Source organism: Canis aureus, chromosome 22 (assembly GCF_053574225.1).
Source record: "Canis aureus isolate CA01 chromosome 22, VMU_Caureus_v.1.0, whole genome shotgun sequence".
Lineage (NCBI taxonomy): Eukaryota > Metazoa > Chordata > Mammalia > Carnivora > Canidae > Canis > Canis aureus.
Window position 1 is genome coordinate 45,848,469 of NC_135632.1, and position 18,460 is coordinate 45,866,928.

An 18,460-nucleotide genomic window follows, 5' to 3' on the forward strand; every position below is an offset into this window, starting at 1 on the left:
GGTGTCTGGGCTGGGCACCTGCAGTCATAACTTCCTTGGCCATTACCCCCCACTGACTGCCGTACTACCTCTTCTGTGCCTGGGGGGCCTCATCCCTTCACTAGAGGGAACGATGGGCAGTGACAGAAGCTGGAGACATAAAGCATTGAGTATGGGCAGTTGTAGAGGTGATTTTTACTTTGCTTTTTATTTACACTTATTTGCATTGCCTAACTTTTCTATAGTGATTTGTAGTACTTTTGCAATGAAAATATTCAATAAAAAGAAGTATTAGCCTTGCGTTTTTTTTTTTTTTTTTTTTGCTCATGTGTCTTGAATTCAGTGGCACCTGGGCTTTGACATATTGTGGTACACTTTGCATTTATCTTCAAATTTTGATGTGGTTTTGGCACCAACTTTGTAGTATTATCCCTAGACCCAGACAAGAGGGACTTGCCTTGATATGCTTTAGAGGGCCCTTCTGTGGCTTCCCTCTAGCTGTGCCCACCCCACAGGAATCTGTGGGGCCAAAGACTTTACCCACCCAGAGTTTTTCCTCCCCTTTGGTCCACACTATTGAAACAGGAGAGCTAGGTTCTTGGCTCACAGAGTTGAAGAATGAATTTCTTCAACGAAGGAGAATGGGTAAAGCAACAGAAGTTTATTAAGCAAGAATACAGAAAAATCTCTCAGGGGGTACCTGACAGGGTTGCCAACGTGGGCCTCCACTGACAGTCTTTTATTTAGAACTGACCAGGCAGCTTTTGACCTTATCATTTTTGTGATGTCTTGGTTTGAGTAAGGACTGGTGATAACATCTTTAATGCCTTCTTTTTGGGGGGTCTGGTTATGCTTTGTTGGTCACATATGACTGTCATAAAAAAGACACATAAGGCAGAGTGGTCTGGTTTGTTCCGTTATCTCTGGTTTCCTTACACCTCAGAATTTTGGGGATTTCTGTGAGCCTGATCCCATAGCTTCCTATCTATATCTCCCTACCTAGCCTCACCTGTCCCTTATTCATCTGAGTACCAGGACCCTGGGATTCCTGCCCATGGACTCTGCTCCTAGGGCCTTCACAGACCTCCTACCTGCAGCCTGTTCTTCTGAGGTCTGACCAAGGGCAGGGTGTGGATAGCACTTGGAATCATGCCTCCTGCAGTGCTAGATGAAGGCTGCGGTAGAGGGAGTGGGCAGGGGTATAGTCCTGTAGTTCTGAATTTGAACCGGTTATTATAAGGTGGGAAGATAGAATGTATTTTATTGAACACTTTGCAAACTTGATTTATGAACTTCCAATACTTAGGCTAGTTCTGTCCAAAGGACTTTCTATGATGATGAAGATATTCTATAATATAGACTTTTGCTATTGAATACTTGAAATGTGGCTAGTACAGCAGAAGAACTGAATTTTAAATTTTATTTAAATTAAATTAAATACGAATAGCTACACATGGCCAGTGGCTACCATATTGGACAGTGCTGATTAACCCCATGGTATGTGGGCTCCATTTGCATTCTGGTCTGGGGTCCTGCCTCTATACTAGAACAGTGCTCATCCTGCACCTCTTGCTGTAGGTCCGTGGGCATGGTGTGGTCACATATTCTGAAGGGCCCTTCCTGTGATAAGCTCTGCATCCATTTAGCATGGACAGGCATGTGGAAGGACTCACCCCACACTGCACCAGGCAGTGTCTAGACTCTGCTGAGGCTCAGTGGGATCTCCCATCCTCTCCATCCTTAGGACTAGTCACCATTTTCACAGCATCTTTGCCAATATGGTCTCTAAACATGAAAAGATCTGTGGAGATCAGTAAGAGGTCAAACCAAGGTATTGAAAACATTTGTCACAAAAAGGAGCAGACTATTTGGGAGTGAGGAGGGACAGGCTTGTACTTTGCAAATGCCCCAGGCTGGGGGGCTGGAGGGCCAGATATGATTGGTGTAATTGGAACATTAACTGGAAATGGTGGCAGCCAGCCCCAGAATTGGGCCTTCAAGGGTGGTTTTCTGTATTTGCAGAAAGATAGCTCTACTGACTACCAGTCTGTTCTTTTCAACAGGATTCCTCCCAGAGAGCTGGCTGTGCTGCAGTGCAACAAATCCAATGCATTTTACAGCCTCGGGAAATGGAATGAGGCATTTGTGGCAGCCAAGGAATGTCTCCAGTGGGATCCAACCTATGTGAAGGTATGGTGATAGCTGGGGGCCCTGCTGATCTTTGTCTTACCTGCCTCCTTCCCTCCCTTCTTTTTAAAATGGAAAAGTGAGGGGAGCTTTGTTCAACTCTTTGCACTTCAGACAGGTTCCCACAGGGCATGCGCGAGCCTACCTGGAGAAGACTAACAATGATGGTGGCCAGGTGTGGAAATGCCCTTGGAGGGGTAGATCCTTGTGTTCTGATATAGTTACACCATGAACTTGGAATCTCAAGTGTTCTTTGATGTTTGCAAATTTCATTTTAACAGAGTTTTGTTTTACTTGGCAGCTGGGTGGACACATGACAAGAGTTCTGCAGAAAGCACTTCTTATATGGAAATCAGCTCCGTTGGGATCAGGGAGGTTCTAGAGGCCAGTCAGCCCCTCTAAGGTGTTGCAAAGGTCAATAAATAACTATGTGATTGTTTTACCCAGCTAACATGCTGTCAGTGCCCCCTCTGCAAGGCATCTTCCTGTTCATTGTGCCTTGAGGCAAACCAAAGGACAGGAAGACACCACTCCAGCTCTTGAGTATTCCACTATTAAGTTGGGGAGAGAATAAAAAGCAGAATCAGAGATCAGAAAGGAGTTGCCGCTCAGGAGCCACTTGAGGCACATATAGCCTAGATCCTGTTAGTGATATAGACCATTTATAGTGAGGCTCTGAGGTGGGGGAAGCACAACCCTTTCTTCCCATCTCCTTGTGCTCTCTGCTATGGACTGGTTTCAGCAGTTGGGAGGAGCTCCTTTTCTCTCCTGAAGCCTTCCTTTTCTCTGATTGTAAAGGGAGATACTACCCAGGTCCTAGAGTGGCTTCAAGAATTAAGAGACCTTGGTTCAAGTTGTTGGCATTCGGTAAATAGGAGCTTGCATTGTTTCCTCAGAGGTCTGCATTTTGTGTACGACTGCTAGAAGTTGAACAGTGGGAAGTGATGAGGAGCATTCACCCACAGATTCTACATCCTCGAGGGAGGGATTTGTCTATTTTAACTTAAACCTCTTCTATTGGGGGATGGATACTTTGGGAATTATTGAATAGTTTTTTTTACGATTTTTTAGAAATTTATTTATTCATGAGAGACACAGAGAGAGAGGCAGAGAGAGAGGCAGAGGGAGAAGCACTTCCCTGCAGGAGCCTGATGTGAGACTCCATCCCAGGACTCCTGGATCATGACCTGAGCCAATGGCAGACCTGAGCCAATGGCAGACGTTCAACCATTGGGCCACCCAGGTGTCCCTATTGAGTAGTTTTAAAAATGGGAAAGCATTCCTGAGGAAATCTCCCAGAGGCATTTTGGGATTTTCCCCATCCTCCAACTGGGAAGGGGAGGAAGAGTTGGGGTGTGTGCACATCCCTCAGGCTGCGGGCCACCTTCCTTGAGGAGGGGACCAGACCTGTAGCCAGGGACTGGAATCCACCCCAGTTCTTACTGTTCTTACTCACGGGTGCCTCTCTCTTTCCCCATTTGACCCCGCTGACCGTCCTCCTGCAAATGTCCTCTGTAGGGGAGGAAGAATGCTTTATGTCTACTTTGTTTTGGTTCAGTGGCCGGGGCCCTACAAATTCCACTGACAGGAGACAATTTCACGAGAGAAAAACATACACATTTTATTTTTACACGACACAAGGGCCTTCCTAAGGAAAGACCCCAAGAGAAGCAGGTAGGTCTGAGAGCTCATAGACATTTTTTGTAATTTTTTTATTGGAGTTCGATTTGCCAACATGTACTATAACACCCAGTGCTCATCCCATCAAGTGCCCCCTTCAGTGCCTGTCACCCAGTTACTCCATCCCCTCACCCACTTTCCCTTCCACTACCCCTTGTTTGTTTCCCAGAGTTGGGAGTCTCTCATGTTCTGTGACTCTCTCTGATATTTCCCACTCATTGAAAGACTGAGACACCTGCACCTCAATGTTTATAGCAGCAATGTCCACAGTAGCCAAACTGTGGAAGGAGCCTCGGTGTCCATCGAACGGTGAATGGATAAAGAAGATGTGGTCTATGAATACAATGGAATATTCCTCAGCCATTAGAAACGACAAATACCCACCATTTGCTTCAATGTGGATGGACCTGGAGGGTATTATGCTGAGTGAAATAAGTCAATCGGAGAAGGACAAACATTATATGGTCTCATTCATTTGGGGAATATAAAAAATAGTGAAAGAGATTATAGGGGAAAGGAGCTCATAGACATTTTAAACGAAGAGCGTAAACCGCAGAGACATGACAGACTGAGGAAAGGGATTTGGATTTCTGGAGCTGGGATGGTGGAAACACACATTCATGGGGGACACTAACACGAGGGAGACCAGGGCGATCTTTTTTTTTTTTTATGATTTTATTTATTTATTCATGAGAGACAAAGAAAGAGAGGCAGAGGGAGAAGCAGGCTCCATGCAGGGAGCCCGATGCGGGACCCAATCCCAGGACCCCAGGATCACGACCTGAGCTGAAGGCAGCACTAAACCGCTGAGCCACCCAGGCTGCCCCGATCTTAGTAGCACTTAGCAGTGCTGGTCCGGCTCAGCGCCAATTTCTGTCTTTTTCATGGCCATAAAAACTCCCTGGCAGAGAAGATTTATGGCAGTCCTCCTTTCTTAGACATTCCGCTTTTAGTCAGGTAAGGGAAACTCCAGGAAGGCATCTTTCTACATCTGTTGAATCTCAAATGCCTTCAGCTCAAGATGACCCTTTGGCCAAAGTGTCATATTTTGGGGTGGCATATGGTGATCCATCTTCATCCCCCCCTGCCCCGCCAAAATAAATGATGAAAGAACCTTAAATCTGAGGAGAGCAAGGAAGTGGGGAATTCTGTAACTAGCTTACCCAGCCGGGGGAGGGGAAGAAAAATCACATTGTTCCACCCTTTTTTCTGGTTGTTTTCTAAGGTTCTAGACTTTTCAAATGAAGGTGAAAACACATAGATAAATAATCAGGGATTTGATGTCAAGTGGAATTCTTAAGTGCTTGCTTTTTTTATGAACCCGATTGGTGAACACCTTCCATTGTCTTAGAATGTTGTCTTGATAGGCCTGGTGCGGCCTCCTTTAGAGAATCAAAGAGGGGGAAAGGCAGTATCATTTTGTTCCTACTCAAGGTTCGCAGTTTGTATGTAGGCAAAACTAAACCATTTGCCTTTGTTACTCACTATAATTTCCTTCTCTACAGAAAGAAAAAAATTTTGCCTCTGGTGTATGTTGCCTCCAGTGTGGAGCTTGATACTTTTCAATACTTGTCATTACTAGCCCCCCTGCCCCCAGGCTACCTACCTGGAGGAAATTGTGTTTACTTTGATTGAAAGGAGCAGGGAACCATTTCTGTGTTTACATGACAATCTCATTCTTTTCTAGAACTCTGTCATCATAGGATTTTTTTCATTCTCTTCTTGCCTGGGCTGTGATTTGAGGCATGAATAAATAAGCCACACGTGTAATTGGAACCAGGCCTGCTTCCTTCGCCCCATGTCATATGTTAGAGGCTGTATAAGTCACAGATTTGAAAGCGATTATTTTATTGGCAGTTAGAAAACAACAGGAAAAATGTGGCACAGAACCTAACGTGGGAATCCTGTATCCAGTGCTTGTTAGAAATCTGTGTTTATGTAGAAGCAAAACCTCTACAGTCCATTTCTCCAGGCCATCAATCTTGCCTTTCCTTTTGGCAGCTGGTTAGAAGAGATGGGCGAGTTACGGTTCTGCTTTTCTTCTCTCCCAGGGATACTACAGAGCCGGTTATTCCTTGCTGCGGTTGCTTCAACCTTATGAAGCCGCTCGCATGTTTTTTGAAGGTCTGCGACTTCTGCAGGGCAATCCAGACCAGATCCAGGTTGCTGATTTCCTGGTTGGAGTCTTCACCACTATGGGCAGTAAGTTGGAACTAGGGAGAGCTTCCTTCCTTCCTTCCTTCCTTCCTTCCTTCCTTCCTTCCTTCCTTCCTTCCTTCCTTCCTTCCTTCCTTCCTTCCTTCCTTTCCTTGTTATTTTATCTGAATGGCTGCTGGGGAGATAATTCCAGAGTGTTTCTTTGTGACTGATTTCTCTAGTTTGAATGAAAATGATTTTCACTTCAGAAAGCATTTTGGAAGCCTTGGTGGCTCATCGTAAACACAAAGAACTTCTTTAGCAGAAACCACTTAAAGCTATGCCAATCCTGTTTCAGACCTCAGTTTTCTGTGTTGCTATACTTATAGATCTTTCCGTCTTTATGCTACTGATTTTATGTGATTTGTGCTCTTTCCTTTGCTTTTTGCATGTTCATATGTATGCCAAGAAATATTCCTGTTTGCTGTAAAAACACCCTGGAAGGGCTGATGGAGGTTAGTTATAGGAATTCCCTGCCTTAGTGCTCCGTGTTTCTTGGTCACATGGCTTCAAAGGATGAAGAGGTAGGCCAGACAAAGAGGTGGGCAGCAAAGCAAAGTTTACTGAGCAACAGTATAAATAAAGCTCCTGGAGAGGGAAGGGATCTGAGAAGGTTGCTCCTAGAGTTTCTAAGTTTAGGGGGTTTTATGAGCTACTTTGCAGAACTATCTTTTTTTTTTTTTTTTTTTTTCTTTTATTGAAGTTCAATTTGCCAACATATAGTATAATACCCAGTGTTCATCCCATCTTAAGTAATCAGGGTGTGCTGAGTCATGCCAATCAGGGCTTTGGTCACATATCTGTCTACCTATTAGGTTAATGTCAACGTGCTGATGGTCTTTTTTGCTGACATCTGGAGGCGTAGGTCTTAACTGCCCCTTGCCTGTGATATGACAAATGCTTTGTGGTTAATTGCCTTATTTTAGGACGTTTTGAGAAGTCTTTCTACAAAGGCTGCAAAGTAGAATGTGTGTGCTCCTATCTAAGCTGTAAACAGGATGTTAGTGCTGTTTTATTTTAGCTGTTCTGACTTCATATTTTCTAGTTGGAGACCCTGGCCCTAACTTCCTAGTTGTCTAACTTCTAACAGAGGGACCTGTGGAGGTAATGCTTAGGGTCTGGGCTGCTGTGCTCACTACAGCAGAGGAATGACACACTGGCGGCCTTTGGCATCACTGCCTTGAGTTATTACTCTAATGACCTGGCCCGTAAGCTGGCTTTGTCAGTGGCCTGGATTAGATAAAAACAGAAAACCATAAAACACAATATAATATACTCCTTGCTGGTAACAAAGGAGTTCTTTCTGTGCTTATCCTGGCACCATCTTAAAGTTCTGCCATAGTTTTCAAATATTGTGTTTGATAACATTTAAGATTGTACTGATTTAAGATGCCTCATTGAGATATGTTTTGCCACTGAGAGACCAAATCAATTGTCACACACGTCTCGATTCCAGAGGTGTTGGAATGTGAAAAAAGGCACGTGTAAGAATTGTGAAAAATGCTCTTTGGCTTTCAGAGGTGGGGAAATAGATTTGGCTGTTACAGATCCAACTGTTCCCACTGCGATTGTGGGAAAGCAGTTGTTGTGGTCTGTGGCTGGCATCCTACGAATTTGGGCAAATCTGGCAGACAGAGGGGTGAGAGCCATATCAGGCAGGCAGTGGGAAGGGGTTGGAGGTGGGCACAGCCGAGTCGCTTGGACAGAGAAATAGAAGATCCCCAGATAAATGCTGATGGGTCACAGCTTTCCAGGCAGCCTTTTGCTGGCAGTGACTGAGCTTGCTTCCCTTTTCTCTGAGTCTGATGGCTTGGCCTGTTCCCTACGATCCCTCATGTCTTCTCTGCATCTTTGTAAAGTCAGTGTTTATTTCTGGGTGACTGCTCTCCAAAGAAACCTGGATGGTTTCCATTCTGCTGCCATCCTGAGAGGGCGTTCTTCATAGGACTTAGGGCAATACATCCCATACTTTTATCCCAAAGTAGTCCTCTTTAGAGGGAGAATGTATGTATGCCCATGGCCCAATTTCTAAAACTTGAAAAATATATTTATGGAAATTTTGTATCCTTTTGTGCAACATCTATTTATTTAGATATTTACTTATTTTTTTTTTTTTTTTGGAGATTGATAATCCTGGAGGAGGTACCGTGTTATTCTGGCACTGCCCTTGTTCCTTGGGTGATCTCATCCATGAGTTTGAGAAATGTGGTTTGGTGGATCATGAGATGCAATGGACCACTAGGTTAGAAGAATGTGTATTGACTAAGAGAGTTGGCAGATCTGGGTTCCTGTCTTTGTTTTTGTGATTAACTAGCTGCATGATACGCCATGAAGCCTGACTTCATTTGTCATCATTTCTCATTGGTTGGGTGAAAATAATATTTGTCACATTTTTCTTAAAGGACTTGGGTTTTTTTTTTTAAACTTCTTTTGAGATTCTATTTCCTCCTCTGTAAGCAGAGATAATAGGCCAGTGCCTTGTTGGTCTGTTTGAGGGATTAAATATTAGTACCTATTGCTGGGTTTGGCATATAGAAGAGCTAATTGATTATTAGCTCACATCATACTGCCTAACTCTTGGGGCAGTGAATTTATAGGTGAACTTAAAATGATTGCCACTTCAGTCAACTATGTAGGACTTTTACTTTGAAAATACCTCTTTTTCTGATATCTTTATTTTTCTGTGTGTGTCTCTCTGTGGTCTTAACTGGAGGATCTTTTCCTAAATGTTCTGGACTTTGCTCAGGTTAAAATTTCTAAACAATGGAACTCTTTTTCAGGTGATCCCATTGTTTTGCAAAGTTTCTTGCCCTGTTTTGATCATATTTTTACTACTGGATTCTCAACAGAAGTGTGGCAGTCTGTAATAGAAAAGTTGGCAAAGAAAGGATTATGGCATGTAAGTAAAAGAGGATGTGGGGAAAGTGTATTTTTGATGAAATGGATTCTTTCTGCCTGCATTGGGGAGGGGATTGTTATTTATTATTTGTTTATTTTGATACCAAAATAACTTTTTAACTGCACCGTCATTAAAGATGGAAAGTTACTGAGAGATATTAATTAGCCAGTTTCTGTTTTTTTAAAGATAGGAAACATATTCAGAACACCTAATAATAATAATATTAGCTAATGTTTATCGCCCTCACTCCTTGATCTCTGTATTCATTGTCATCACAGAAGTGTCAAGTTTAAGCCCTAATGGTAATGTGGAATAAGGAAAATGAACAATTACATGTTCATCTTCATCATCTTTTTTATACTGCATTTGCTAGTATGGAGTCAGAAGACCTACCTTTTTTGCTCTGAGCACTTCTATGTAGCTTTTTTTTTCAGTTAAAAAAATTTAAAAAGATTTTACTTATTTATTTGAGAGAGAGCACAAGCTGGGTGAGGTGGGGGGCTGGGGGAGGGTAGAGGGAGAAGCAGACTCCCTGCTGAGCCGGAGTTTGACTTGAGGCTGAACGTGGGGCTTGATCCCAGTTCTCTGAGATCATGACCTGAGCCCAAGGTAGATGCTTAACCAATTGAGCCATCTAGGCACCCTGCTTCTGTGTAGCTTTAAGGGTCTGTTGCCCACAGGTAACAGTGAGTCTGTAGGTGCCAAACCCAGGGTCAGGAATCCAGAGAATGGAGGAGCAGAGTAGGCTGGGAGCCTGAGCTTCAGTGTCACACAGATCCCTCCTCAAATCATAATCTTCTACTTTCTGTTTTGGGCTAATTACTTCCCCCCTGAGCCTCATTTCCTCATTTGTAAGTTTCAGAATATAAACTTGCTCCCTCAGGGATTTGGTGAGGATGAGAAATGATGGACCAAGAACACCTAATAGTAATATTAGCTAATGTTTATCAAGGGCTTACAATGTGCCAGGCACTGAGCTAATGGAGCTTTACGATAGCTGGCATGTGCTAAGTGCCCAGTGAATAGTAGTTGTCGCTGATGGTGGGCTCCCAGTGTGCAGGGGAAATTAGGTCAGAAAGGGCATGCTGGGCTTTCTGAAGCTGGGCAGTCCAGAAAAGTCACCCAAAGTGAGGGTAACCCATAAGGACTCTAGAGCCAGGCAGGGTGACTGATTTTAGAATACAGAATGTTTCAATTTTTAAAAAGCTCATGGATTCCATCAGAATCTAATGAAATTGATGGGATTTTCTTTGCATATACACACAGTTATGGGCATAGTTTCAGGTGATTCATCAGAAATCTCCTAAAGTCCAGGCAACAAGTTCCCTGAAGCTCACCCCCATATTAAAAGGTCTTGAGAAAGCAGGCCAGCAAGGGAAAGTCAAGAATGCTGCCTAAGTGGCAGATCCACTTGTTCCAATATTCCAGTTGTGGGGCCCCAGTCATTTTCACATATTGCAAATAGAGACATCTTGTACAAAAAGAAAAAGCCAGGTCAGCAATCAGGGCTGCCAGAACACTGAGGACATCACCTGAGATTGGAGTCTGTTCAGGGTGAGCAGTAAAGAGTGGGTATCAGGCTGAAAACCTGGAAGCAAGATGTGGCCATCGGCTCAGTTCCCATGGTCCCACATCCACTAGCAAGAGCATACATGGCAGAGGTTGATGCTGAGCCTGGGTCTCCAGTCATGGCCATACCAGAGCCTGGAGCCCTCAGAACTGTTGGCACTTGTGGATGATCTCAATAGGGACCTCTTAGGACATGCTCTCTGTCCTGAGAAGGAAAAATTGCTTAACCATTCTGGGATTCAGTTTCTTCTGTGACTTGAGATAGGGCCAGTGGTTTAATAACTGACTCTTTGAGAAAAAAAAAAGTCCTTATGTATAGTGTCTGTCAATTTCTGTAGTATCAATACTCTCACCATGGCCTATTTGAAGCTACTAATAGGGCTACAGGACATGGAATTGGGGATTGAATTCTGAATTGCAGTCACTCTCACTAGCTGATAGGAGCCACTCCACAAGCTGCTTGCCAGGGTCAAACACTTGGGGTTTATGAAACACTAAAGTGCTAAAGATTAATTGGAATGAGATACTCGTAAGTGATTGGATTCTTCTGCTTGCTGAGTAAGCTTTTTAGAGGGAATCCCTTTTTTTACCCACTGTACTCTCAGCAATCCTGCTTGATGTCAGCTGCTCCTGTCCTTAGCAGGCTTTGAGGAAATATGGAGAGAACTTAGCTCTCAGCAGGAACAGGACGTTGGCTGGACAGGGGGCCTTCAATTACAGCTCAGGCCGTAAAGCCTAGCTTAAAAAGAGAGATGGGGCTGGAGAGTATTTTGTTTTGTTTTGTTTTGTTTGCTCGTTTGTTTTAACCTTGAGGATAAGTTTTGCTCTAATAACCTATGTGGAGGGGCACCTGGGTGGCTCAGTCAATTAAGCGTCTGCCTTTGGCTCAGGTCATGATCTCAGAGTCCTGAGATCGAGCCCCGAGGTGGACTCCCTGCTCAACGGGGAATCTGCTTCTCCTTCTCCCTCTGCCCCTTCCCCTGCTTGTGTTCTTTTTCTCTCAAATAAATAAAATCTTAAAAAAAAAAAAAACCTATGTGGAGAACATTATTATTTCAGCTTTTTCTTTTTCTCCCTTCTCATCAGTCATTCCTACTTTTGTCAGCGAGAAAAGACCGACTACCAAGAAATATCCATGTCCCAGAGTTATCACTGAAGAGTCTCTTTGAGGTAAGGTGGCTTCTTAAAACCTATGGTGTCAAGTCAGGCCACTTCAGGCTTGTATTTGGGACCTCAGCGAATATAAGGGGACTTCAGCTCCCTCACTGCTAATTTATGATTTATAACCATGTCAGGCTTGGGCCACAGCTATCCAGGTTTTATTGATCACAAACTTAATGAGTGAAGGAGTTTGAAGTTTCATGTGGTTGGAGTGGCTTCCATGATTCTTCCTCTGTTTTTTTCCCCAGAAATATGTCTTCATTGGACTTTATGAGAAGATGGAACAGGTACCCAGCTTAGTGCAGTGGCTCATCTGCATCGGTGCAAGTATTGAGAGTATAGGACCTTACCCTCTTCATGCCCTCATGCGACTCTGTATCCAAGCAAGTGAGTGTTCTTCCAGTTACACACTGTCCAAGCTGCCCTCCCAGCTCTGAGCTCTGGCACTCTGCTGAGCTCAAGGAGACCAGAATTTAGCCCCTGAAGGTAGAATATTCGGATGATTTGAACATGCAAGTACTTTGATTATTCAAATGAATGAAGGCAACAGGGAACAGCATTGCGTTTATTTTGCCTGGGACCTCCTGGCTTGGGGGTCCCAAGCTGAAAGGATTCTGTGTTCCTAGATGGATCTTAGCAGCAGATGAGCCCTGAGACCCAAGGAGGGGACTTGGGACAGACAGTCTTTGCTGGAGTTTCTGAGGCCATGGAGTTTCTTCCCACTGGCAAAGGCACATATGGTCTTTCCCCCTGTGTTCAGGCTCATTTTCTCTCTAGCTAGAGGGCTGACTGCCGTGACGGTGGTGCTGGGGGCCAATACCAAGGGAAACGCTGGTTCTTGCTGACACAGAGTTCTTGTGGTTCTTCTAAAGCACTCTGATTTTCATAATTTTTTTTTTTAAGTTTTTACCACCTGGCTATGGGATTAAAATTTGAAAATATTTAAATTTTATCATTAACACATACCACACACACATACACATACACACACAGACACACGTTAGATAAAGGCTTGTTTTTCTTTTCCAAGCATGTATAGCATCAGTGTTGGAGATTTACTCATACTGTTTTAGAGCCAGAGGGGGTCAAGAGAATTTTCTAGAAAGTCTTCCTCTTCTAGGCTGTTCTAGTCTTCCTCTTCTAGGCTTCCTCTTCTTGCTTCCCAAGAATGAGGGAATGAGAAGGGTGGCCAGGGGCTTCAAGAGCTGGGTCACCACTTTGCTCTAGCTAGATTTACCTTGTTCTATCCATTTCATGTACTGCAGAGTCCATAAGATGCTTTATTCTCACACAGAGATTGGTGGATCCAGGATGTAAAAGTAAAGTCTGATTAAAGCAATCTGATCCAGTCCTCTCAGTTTTAAAGCAGGACTCTGGAACCCAGAGATATGTTCCTCTGGTTGTGAAAGTCATGGTTCCCCACTGCAGCTGCTCTTCACATTAGCTCCTGTGGGTACAGGCAGGTATCAGTAGGACCAAGTATTTTACTTTATCCCTGATTTGTTTCTCAGGTGAAAACTCTGACATGCTGACAAGTGGTGCTCTCAGAGTTGGCAGAAGCACGTGGCTCTCCTTGATCCCAGGAGCTACAAGGAAGGAGCCTGGGAAAATAATTTTTAAATATATGACCTATTGATAGTAAGGAGTAGGGTCATCCTTTCAGATACTGACCTGATTCCTGCAATTGCATTCTCGGTGCCCTGCTTGGAGCCTCTTTACCACCGGTGTCCACATCCGCCCATCCTCACCTGCTGTTCCACAGCTACCTCCTTTACCAGAGAGCTGCTTTTGGCCAATAAGCACCACTTCCTACAGAGGTTGTCCGTCAATCTCACCCCCTCCCTAGACGTGTTTTGTAGCTCTTGACTGACTAGCACGTGGTGCAAAAGGTTAGCCCCTGCCTCATGGTGGGTCAGCACTGTGACATGCTCCATGCACTGTGACAGCTCTGGTCATGCTCCAGAGCTCCCTGTGGGATCAGACTGAGGTAGACTTGGCTTAGACCACATCTCTGCTTGCCTCATTCCCCTACTCTGTCCCACTTCCCTCATTCTCTTTCTCCTGAGCTCCCTGTCAACAATTTGCATGTACAAGAATTCTTGTCTCAGACTCTGCCTCTAGGAAACCTGACTGAGGTTTATTATGAGTAGCTTTCTCTAAGTCACCCTTTTAATTTACCAACTCTGTGTCTCCTGGATGTATTTGTGGTGAGTGGCAAAAGTGTGTTGGGTTCCCCATTTGGTTCCCTCAGGGTGGTACACATTGATGTGCCTTTTTGATTTTCTGTGTGTAGAAAGAAACATCACTCATTTTAATTCCTTTCAGAGGAAAACCATCTTTTCAGGTGGTTAATGGACCACAAGCCTGAGTGGAAAGGCCGAATCAACCAGAAGGACGAGGATGGCTGCACTGTCCTCCATGTTGTTGCCGCCGTGGCCCCCTACCCAGGATACCTCATTAAGCGTAAGTAGCAGCTCCAGGCTGGAGGGTGCATTGTGGGCTGGATGACCTTGGGCATTAGAGAACCTACACAACCAACCACATGTATTACCCATCCGTCCTTTGACAGCATAGGGCTAAACCTCACCTCAAATGAAGCATGACACAGAGGGAAGGCCATATGCAGGAAGGACGGAGGTGAGAGAAGGAAGGATGGCTGGGTCCCTCATGTCCTTTCAGCTTCAGTGACTTCTGTGGGATTGAATGTCTCAAGGACAGGGACTTCTGGCTGCACTTTTTCCCTTCCTCCTCACACGGTTGGTTATTAAGTGCTTTATTTTATGCCAGATCTGTGCTAGTTCACACTGTGAACCAGACCACAGACGCGGTCCTGCTTCTTGGCTGCTTCAGAATCTAACACAGGGATTTCCTTCTCCATACTCGCCAGGGACAGACAGGCCTCGAGGAAGAGTGAGGCTGTGCATGCAAGGACAAGCTGGTTCTTTTGACACAGACATACCTTGTTAGCCTGTGAAACAGGAAGGCTGTGTGCGCTCCCACACACCAGGCTTTCTGATGCCTCTTGCTTTTCTGGAAATTCCTGGAGACAGCACCTTTTTTCTTCTATAAAACGTTAGGGTAGCTGTGATAATGAATGGTAATGGACTCCCAGCCCCAGAGGAAGGGAAGTGACAGGGGGAGGTGGGGAGTTTGGCTTGCTGCCAATCATGGGAACCAGGCCTTGCTGCCATCTTATTTATTTATTTATTTTTCTTTCTGCCATCTTCTGATGGCAGGAGACATTGGAAAGGTAGATTTTTTAAAAAACATGACAACTCATGACTATTAAATGTCTGCTCAAAATTAAACACACCTGTGATCTAGACATAGCCTGGAGGCATCCTGTTGGGGAACCCTGGCCTCTTGGGTCCTCTTGGGAACTTATAGTTTTTCTCCTCAGCATGTACTGGAGGAGCCCAGTGAGGTGTATTTCTCTGATGTTATTCCCCACTGGACTGGGTCCCAGGAACCCACATCTGGGCAAATGAGGAAGGGTGTGCTACAACTATTGTTTTGAGCTTTTTGAATTATAATTCATATACCATATAATTCACCTGTTTAAAGTGTCCAATTCCATGTTTTTAGTACATTCATAGAGTTATGTAACCATTACCACAATCAATTTTATTTTATTTTTATTTTTTTCAAAGTTTTATAGAGTTTAAATTTTTTAAATATTTTTTTTATTGGGGTTTGATTTGCCAACATATAGTATAGCACTCAGTGCCCATCCTGTCAAGTGCCCCCCTCAGTGCCTGTCACCCAATCACCCCAAACCCCGGCCCACCTCCCTTCCACTACCCCTTGTTGTTTCCCAGAGTTAGGAGTCTCTCATGTTCTGTCACCCTCACTGATATTTCCCACTCATTTTCTCTCCTTTCCCCTTTAATCCCTTTCACTATTTTTTATATTCCCCGAATGAATGAAACCATATGTTTGTCTTCTCCAATTGACTTACTTCACTCAGCATAATACCCTCCAGTTCCAACCATGTCAAAGCAAATGGTGGGTATTCGTCATTTCTAATGGCTGAGTAATATTCCATTGTATACATAGACCACATCTTCTTTATCCATTCATCTTTCGATGGACACCGAGGCTCCTTCCACAGTTTGGCTAACCACAATCAATTTTAAAACATTTTCGGGATCCCTGGGTGATGCAGCGGTTTGGCGCCTGCCTTTGGCCCAGGGCGCGATCCTGGAGACCCGGGATCGAATCCCACGTCGGGCTCCCGGTGCATGGAGCCTGCTTCTCCCTCTGCCTGTGTCTCTGCCTCTCTCTCTCTCTCTCTCTGTGACTATCATAAATTTAAAAAAAAACAAAAACATTTTCACCATCTTCAGAAGAAACCTCTTATCAATTAGCAGTCACTCCCCTATTTCCCCCCACTTCTCCAGCCCTAAGAAACCACTAATATACTTTCTGTGTCCATGTACTTACCTATTCTGGACATTTCATACAAATAGAATCACATAATTTTTGTGACTGGCTTCCTTCACTGAGCATGCTTTCTTTCTTTCCCTTTTTTTTTTTTAAGATTTTTATTTCTTTAGTCATGAGAGGCACAGGGAGAGGCAGAAACGCAGGCAGAAGGACAAGCAGGCTCCCTATGGGGAGACCAATGTGGGACTCAATCCCAGGATACCAGGATCACGACCTGAGCCAAAGGCAGATGCTCAACCACTGAGCCACCCAAGTGCCCACTGAGCATTTCAAGGTTCATCCTTGTCACAGCATGTGTCAGTACTTTATTCCTTATTATTACCAAGTAATATCTGATTTTATAGATAAACCACATCTTATTTATCCATTCATCAGTGGAAGGACATTTGTTCAGCTACTATGAATAATGCTGCTGTGAACTTTTGCATATATGTCTTTGTTTTGGAATGTATTTTCATTTTTCTCAGGTAGATAGAGAGTGGTATTGGCAGATCACATGGTAAGCTCTTGAGGAACTACCAGACTGTTTTCCAAAGTGGCTGCACTATTTCATACTCCCACCAGCAATGCACAAAGGTTCTGATTTTTCTAAGTCCTTGCCAATACTTGTTACTATCTTTTTGGTGTCCAGTGTATTTTAGTATCCTCTTAGAGACAGTGGTATCCTGGCAAAGGTTTGACAACTGGGTCTTCAAAGAGAAGAGCCCTGACCTGTGGTGTTCGCCAATTTCCTTGGTGTAAATACTCCCACCATGGATGATTTCAAGCTATTAACATGATGTCATTGAACATGGGGCTGGGAAATGTGCAGTAGCATACTATTTTATTGCATTTTTACCAGACAGATCCATGTTAAGATAGATGTAAAGGAACCTCATCATAGACAATAGCAAAGTGTAGTAACATAATTAGGAAGTGATGAGTTTTGTTTTTAATGTGATTTATTTATTTTAAGTTTAAATGAATTAGTTGTTAATAATGGCTGTGTTTATCAACCATCTTGTAGCATTTCTGGACATTCAATCACTGGGTCTTGTGGACTGGTGTGAGCTGTACTAAAGCTATTATTAACCTGGTAATTTATGGTTAAAGTCTATGCCTTCAACCATTGTTCTTGCCTTACTCATCCCCAGCCTGAAAATGCCCAAGAAAAAGTATTTCCAGACACAACTCTTTGGTTTGCAAAGAAACAACTCCAAGTGTCCTGGAATCCAGGAAATTTGACCAGTTTTTGGGTATTTTATATGCATGCAGAGTCTTGAATTCCAACTGTTTGCATCGATAACTTGGCAAGCATTCCAATTCCTGGGACTTAAAACGAGTGCTTTCCAGTACAAGCCTAATGAGAACCACATACAAAATTTAAAATTTTCTGATAGTCGTATGACTATCAGAAAAGCAAAATAGATGAAATTAATTTTAGTAATATATTTTATTTAAGCCATCTATCTAAAATACTACCATTTCCCTGTATAATCAATATAAAAATTACAGAGATATTTTACATTCTGTGCTTTGGTTTTGTCCTAAGTCTCTGAAATCCAGCACATGTTTTACTCTGCTAGCATATCTTGGTGTGGGCCAGCCACATCTCAAGCACTCAGTAGACACATCGGTGCCTAGTGGCTGCCATATTGGAAAGCACAACTTAATACTATTTCTTACAAATGCTGAAACCTTCCTGAGGACATTTCTAGGCTCTTTATAGTGTTTTATTGGTCTCTATGTTTGCCTTTTGCTGGTACCATACTGTTTTGATTACTGTAGCTTTGTAATACCTTTTGAAATAAGGTCGTGTGATACTTTCAGCTTTGTTCTTCTTTCACAGAAGTGTTTTGGCTATTCAGGGTCCCTTGTACTTCCTTATGAATTTTAGGATATTTTTCTTTTGGAAAAAATGTAATTGGGATTTTGATAGAGATTACATTCAAGCTGTAGATCACTTTAGGTAGTATGGACATTTTAAGGATATGAAATCTTTCAACCTATTAACACAGGATGTCTTTCCATTTATTTATGTCTTCTTTGATTTCTTTCAGTAATGTTTTGTAGTTTTCTGTGTGCAAGACCTTTACCACCTTGGTTAACATTATCCTTAGGTATCTTATTCTTTTAAAAAATATTTATTCATTTATTTGACAGAAAGCATGAGCAGGGGGAGAAGCAGTGGAGGGAGAAGGCGGGGAAAGAATCTCAGGAAGACTCTGTGTTGAGCACAGAGCCTAATGTGGGCTCAGTCTCACGACTCTGAGATCATGACCTGAGCCAAAACCAAGAATTGGACACCAGTTAACTGACAACCACCCAGGCACCACTAGGTACTTTATTCTCTTTAATGCTATT

The 18,460-nt window shown here is 43.4% G+C and overlaps 1 protein-coding gene across 1 annotated transcript in view; it reads left to right on the forward strand.

The window, feature by feature from the left end:
• Nucleotides 1-18,460, forward strand: part of TRANK1 (tetratricopeptide repeat and ankyrin repeat containing 1) — a 99,184-nt gene that overhangs the window by 22,061 nt on the left and 58,663 nt on the right. Inside the window, exons 3-8 of the mRNA XM_077865871.1 lie at nt 2,043-2,169; nt 5,898-6,048; nt 8,823-8,941; nt 11,597-11,680; nt 11,920-12,058; nt 13,997-14,134. Coding sequence (XP_077721997.1) covers nt 2,043-2,169; nt 5,898-6,048; nt 8,823-8,941; nt 11,597-11,680; nt 11,920-12,058; nt 13,997-14,134 — 758 coding nt within the window. The remainder of the gene's footprint in view (nt 1-2,042; nt 2,170-5,897; nt 6,049-8,822; nt 8,942-11,596; nt 11,681-11,919; nt 12,059-13,996; nt 14,135-18,460) is intronic.